This window comes from Glycine max, chromosome 2 (genome assembly GCF_000004515.6).
Source record: "Glycine max cultivar Williams 82 chromosome 2, Glycine_max_v4.0, whole genome shotgun sequence".
Taxonomy (NCBI): domain Eukaryota; kingdom Viridiplantae; phylum Streptophyta; class Magnoliopsida; order Fabales; family Fabaceae; genus Glycine; species Glycine max.
In genome coordinates this window covers 21,386,513-21,392,626 of record NC_016089.4, presented here as the reverse complement: position 1 = coordinate 21,392,626, position 6,114 = coordinate 21,386,513, and the positions used below count along the sequence as shown (strand labels likewise).

Below are 6,114 nucleotides of genomic sequence, written 5' to 3'. Positions count from 1 at the left end.
TCTTAACCCTATAGCTGAGCCTAGGCTTTAGGGTTTTCTCCCTGTTAGGGATTTTTCCTTTTCACTATTAAATATATATATATAAAATACGATCTTTCTTCATTTGTTCTTACACCTTTATCCATTCTCATTCGTCTGCATGTTTATTTCTATTGCGATTAAATGGCATAGATCCAACGATGAGTCCTATGAAGGTACTAATACCGAGGACCCTGATGTTGATTTTGAGCGAATTGCAAACCAAGCTGAGGATGAAGAAAATGAAGATTCGGGGTTTCCCCTAGAGCTAGAAAGGATGGTCGCACAGGAAGACCGAGAAACGACGCCACACCAAGAAGAGACAGAAATCGTGAACTTGGGTGTTGGTGAGGAAAAGAAAGAGGTAAAGGTTGGCATGGGCATGACTACACCTGTCCGAGATGAATTGGGAGTTTTGTTGCAAAACTACCAAGACATCTTCCCTGGGTCGTACCAAGATATGCCCGGCTTGAACCCCGACATTGTACAACATCAGTTACCGCTGAATACCGGTTGTTCCTTGGTAAAACAAAAACTAAGAAGGATAAAGCCAGAAATGTCCTTAAAGATCAAGGAAAAAGTGAAAAAGTTGTTCGACGTTGGCTATTTGGCCGTGGCTCGATACCCCGAATGGGTAGCCAAAATTGTGTTAGTCCCTAAGAAAGATGGGAAGGCACGAATGTGCATGGACTATCGAGACCTAAACCGAGCCAGTCCAAAGGATAACTTTTCTTTACCGCACATCGATGTCCTTGTAAATAACACAACCAATTTCGCTTTGTTTTTCTTCATGGACGGGTTCTTGGGTTACAATCAGATAAAGATGGCGCCAGAGGACATGGAGAAGACTATGTTCATCACCCTATGGGGAACATTTGGCTACAAGGTGATGTCCTTTGGGCTAAAAAATGTTGGGGCCACCTATCAGCGGGCTATGGTGGCATTATTCCATGATACGATGCACAAAGAGATTGAAGTCTACGTGGATGACATGATTGCCAAATCTAAAACTGAGGAGGAACATCTCATTAACTTACGGAAGTTGTTTGAGAGACTGCGAAAGTACCAGTTAAGATTGAATCCCACCAAGTGAACCTTCGGGGTCAAGTCGGGAAAATTGCTCGGCTTCATCGTAAGCCAGAAAGGGATAGAGGTGGATCCCAACAAGGTGAAGGCCATCCTTGAAATGCTTGAACCACACACCGAAAAGTAGGTCCGAGGTTTCTTGGGATGCCTAAATTATATAGCAAGGTTCATCTCGCAGCTCACCGCCATTATGAGCGTCTCTTTAAGCTTTTGCGCAAGAATTAGTCCATCCGGTGGAACGACGACTATCAAGTGGCATTCGGAAGGATCAAACAATGCCTTATGAATCCTCCTGTGCTCATGCCACCGATGTCCAAGAGGCCTCTTATCCTATACATAACAGTGTTGTATGAGTCAATGGGGTGTATGCTGGGGCAGCACGACGATTCCAGAAAGAGGGAACGGGCTGTCTACTACTTGAGCAAAAAGTCCACCGCCTGTGAGATGAATTACTCTCTGCTTGAAAGGACGTGTTGTGCCTGGGTGTGGGCAGCCCATCGTCTAAGGTAGTACATGCTAAGTCAAACCACTTGGTTGGTATCCAAGATGGACCCAGTCAAGTACATTTTCGAAAAGCCCGCTCTCACCAGACGGATCGCTCGGTGGCAGGTTCTGCTGTCTGAGTTCGACATTGTTTATGTCACTCAAAAGGCAATAAAGGGAAGCACCTTGGCAGACTATCTAGCTTAGTAGCCCCTCAACGACTACCAACCCATGCACTTGGAATTCCCAGATGAGGACATCATGGCCTTGTTCGAGGAAGAGGTGGAGGATGAAGATAGGGATAAGTGGATCGTGTGGTTCGATGGTGCATCCAATACCCTAGGCCATGGAGTTGAGGCAGGTTTGGTCTTTCCCGACAATCAATGCATACCCTTCACGACAAGGTTAGGCTTTGATTGCACAAATAACATGGTTGAATACGAGGCATGCACCCTTGGGATCCAAGCAACAATTGACTTCAATGTCAACTTGCTCAAAGTATATGGAGACTCAGCCTTGGTGATCCATCAATTGAAAGGAGAATGGGAGACTAGGGATCACAAATTGATACCTTATCAGGCCTACATCAAGAAACTGACGGAGTTCTTCGGTGATATCTCCTGCCAGCACATTCCTAGAGAGGAGAATCAAATGGCCGATGCGCTTGCCACTCTAGCATCCATGTTTCAGCTAACCCCGCATGGAGACTTTCCGTACATTGAGTTCAGATGTCCCAGCAAGCCCATGCATTGCTGCTTGATAAAAGAGGAGCAAGACGGTAAACCGTGGTACTTCGACATTAAGCGATACGTCGAGGACAAGGAGTACCCACGGGAGGCTTCCGACAATGACAAAAGGACATTGCAAAGGTTAGCAGTTGGCTTCTTTTTAAGCGGAGGTATCCTGTACAAACAAAATCATGATATGGTCTTGCTCCGATGCGTGGATGCCAAAGAGGCCGAATAGATGCTCGTTGAGGTGCATGAGGGGTCCTTTGGGACACATGCCAATGGACATGCCATGGCCCAGAAGATTCTAAGGGCAGGGCATTACTGGCTTATCATGGAAAACGACTATTGTATCCATGTGAGAAAATGCCACAAGTGCCAGGCATTCGCGAATAATGTCAATGCTCCGCCCATGCCTTTGAACGTATTGGCAGGGCCATGGCCATTCTCTATGTGGGGAATAGATATGATTGGAGCTATTGAGCCTAAGGCTTCAAACGAACATCACTTCATCTTGGTCGCCATTGATTACTTCACTAAGTGGGTTTAAGCGGCTTCCTACGCTAGTGTGACAAGGAGCATGGTGGTTAGGTTCATCAAAAAGGACATAATCTGCCGGTATGGGTTGCCTAGGAAGATTATCACTGACAATGCCACCAATCTGAACAACAAATTGATGAAAGAGATGTGTGAGGATTTCAAGATCCAACATCACAATTCCATGCCTTATAGGTCCAAGATGAATGGGGCGGTTGAGGCGACAAACAAAAACATCAAGAAGATCATTAAGAAAATGACCGTGTCATACAAGGATTGGCACGAGATGCTCCCTTTCGCGCTGCATGGTTATCGAACCTCAGTATGCACATCAACTAGGGCAACTCTATTTGCTTTGGTATACGGGATGGAGGCCATGTTGCCGTTTGAAGTAGAGGTCCCCTCTTTAACAATTCTGGCAGAATCCGGATTGAAGGAGTCAGAATGGGCCCCAACACGCTTCAATCAGCTAAACCTTATAGAAGGTAAAAGATTGGCAGCCATGAGCCATGGGCGACTATATCAAAGATGGGTAAAGAATGCTTTCGACAAGAAGGTACACCCATGCAAGTTCAATGAAGGGGATCTTGTCTTGAAGAAAGTATCCCAAGCCCAAAAAGACAATAGGGGAAAGTGGGCCCCAAATTACGAGGGATCTTTCGTTGTGAAGAAAACCTTTTTGGGAGGAGCGTTAGTACTAGCCAGCATGGACGATGAAGAATTTCCTTCACCCATGAATTCTGATGTCGTCAAATGATATTATGCCTAGTACTTGAGGCAGCCAAAGGGTTTAATACGTGATTTGTCCCCCCCAAAAGCTCATGGGGGTCTCTGAAGTTTTCCAATCTTATGTAAACCATAATCGCAACATTTAGTAAACATTGGATTGATGATTTGCATTTCAACTCCTTGTGTTGTGTCTTTTATTGTTTTAGAGTACATAATCTTGTTTTTGAATCCCAAGCCATGAATTGGCTCAAATCCATGGGGTGCCATAAAAGCGTTTAAGTAAAATTGAACATAATAACACTTTTTTAATTGTTGCACTTAAACTGCCTAATCATAAGCATGCATGCATGCATGTGCATCTTGTCATCCTGTGAGTCGGAGGACAAATGAAGGTTCATTTTGAGTAGTGATCAATGTCACACCAAAATCAAGACAAAGGTAAGCAAAGGGTGATATCGGTATTTTGTGGTTTGTCTCACATTTTACTGCAGGGGTGACGAGGACATGACCAAGAACAAGGGCAAGGATCCACTTAAAGGACTTGGAGGACCTATGACAAGGGCTAGAGCAAGGAAAGAAAAGGAAGCTCTTCAACAAGTGTTGTCCATACTATTTGAATACAAGTGCAAGTTTCAAGGAGAAAAGTCCAAGGTTGTGAGTTGTATCATGGCCCAAATGGAGGAGGACTAAATGGTGCCAGTTCGTCTCAATTTTAGAGTGTTTAGTTTGTCTAAATAATGGCCTAATCCTTGTAAAGTTGGCTGACCAAAAATATGTTTTGGGTTAATCAACTAAAGGGGCTTTGGTTTGGTTTAGTTCAAGTTGTAATAAGGGCCCAATTGGCAGCTTAGGCATCGGCCTTTGGGAGACCAAATGGTGACTGGCTTGATGGCTTTTGGGGTGACTTTTGGTTGCCACAATTTCAGTTACACTCAGCCATTAAGTTCTTTCATTCCCTACGTTAATGGCTCATTACTAAATTTAAGTGGATTGTAATTTCCTTTAATGAAGCATATGCAAAATCTGATGGTAAAACTTCTTTATAAGCTGAACCATTTTATCAATAAACACAAGTTGAGTTTTATTCAGAAAAATTAGAGTTTATCTCTTTTTTCTTAGTGAGAGTGATTCTCCTAAGTTCTTGAGTGATTCAAGAACACCCTGGCTATATCAAAGGTCTTTCACATCCTTTGTGTGTTTCCCTTGCCGAAAAGAGTGATTCTTTTCTTCCACCATTTCATCTTCAACCTTGTTCTTTCAAACAACAATTCCATAAAATTCAATTCTGCATGTAATTATCTCGTGACCATAACTCTCGTTTTACTTGTTCAAATTAAGTGATTCTTGAGCCTAAATTGAAATTCAAAACGAGACCTTTCACCTAGTTTTGGAATCACCTCATTTGGAGCCCTATAGCTTGAGTTATAACCATTTCTATATTTCTGTCTAGTCACCACTTAACCTACGTTTTTACCATCCCATTCATCCATTTTATGCCAAGACCCACCTTATTAAGGCCCAAGAAATTAGCCACTGCCCAACCCTAGAATCTTGCCAATTTCACATCCTTTTCTTAATCGATTTCTGAATTTTCCATCAAGGTTTAATCCTAGACGATCCTAAGTCAGTCCTTGTGCAATGAGGGTTCATATCATTTGGTATCAGAGCTCCGGTTCTAGGATCAACACTTCCTTTGCTGGAAATATTGGGTAACATCCCTCTTTATTTTCTTTGCCATTTATATTACCTTCTTGTTCATGTTTTTTTTTTTCCTTTTAGGCTGAACCATTGCAAAAGTTAAGCCTTTTGATCTCTTTGTTATAAAAAAAAGCAGAAATTCGTATAAGCAAAATTAAAAAAAATTGGGCTAAATGGTTCATGATTGAAGAACTTTTTTTTAAAAAAAAAATCTCTTTAAGGTAATATATTGGTTGTATGAAGGATTGTTACTTGAATTCCTAAATTCTGAATTTTATTTCCTTCAATTGTGCCTAAAAACATTGTTAGCCTTTTTCTTGGTTAACCTTTTCCTTGTCTCTCTAGCCTTACCTTACACATATTGGTGAATTGTTCTTTGTTGTGGCCATAATCTCTTGAATTGCCTAAGAACTCAAGGGAAATTAGAGTGGTAAAAGGCAATAGTGTTTTCATTAGAGAAAAGCCATAATTGTGTGATACACTTGAGTGGGTGAGGTATTCAAACAACAACTATAATTGTCTTGTTACGTTTGATTTGTTTGTTTGAGATGACAGGTAATAATCCTAATGATGGAGTGGGGATTTCGCAAGTCCAAATGCAAGCTTTTACACAACATTTGGAGAGGTTAATGAAACAACGAGATGATGCGCTCTATGAGAGGTTGGATCAAATTGAGAATAGAGATCATAATGAAGAAGAAAGGAGGAGAAGAGGGAATGATGGTTTTCCTAGACAAAACCAAATTGATGGTATTAAACTCAACATTCCTCCCTTTAAAGGAAAGAATGATCCAGAGGCCTACTGGAGTGGGAGATAAAATAGAGCATGTTTTCT

At 42.0% G+C, this 6,114-nt stretch overlaps 1 protein-coding gene across 1 annotated transcript; it reads left to right on the top strand.

The window, feature by feature from the left end:
- The first annotated feature begins 1,818 nt into the window (after positions 1-1,818).
- Positions 1,819-2,553, top strand: LOC102664056 (uncharacterized). The gene has a single exon (XM_006575849.1). The coding sequence runs from the start codon at positions 1,819-1,821 to the stop codon at positions 2,551-2,553; it is 735 nt and encodes a 244-aa protein (XP_006575912.1).
- The last annotated feature ends 3,561 nt before the right edge of the window (positions 2,554-6,114 follow it).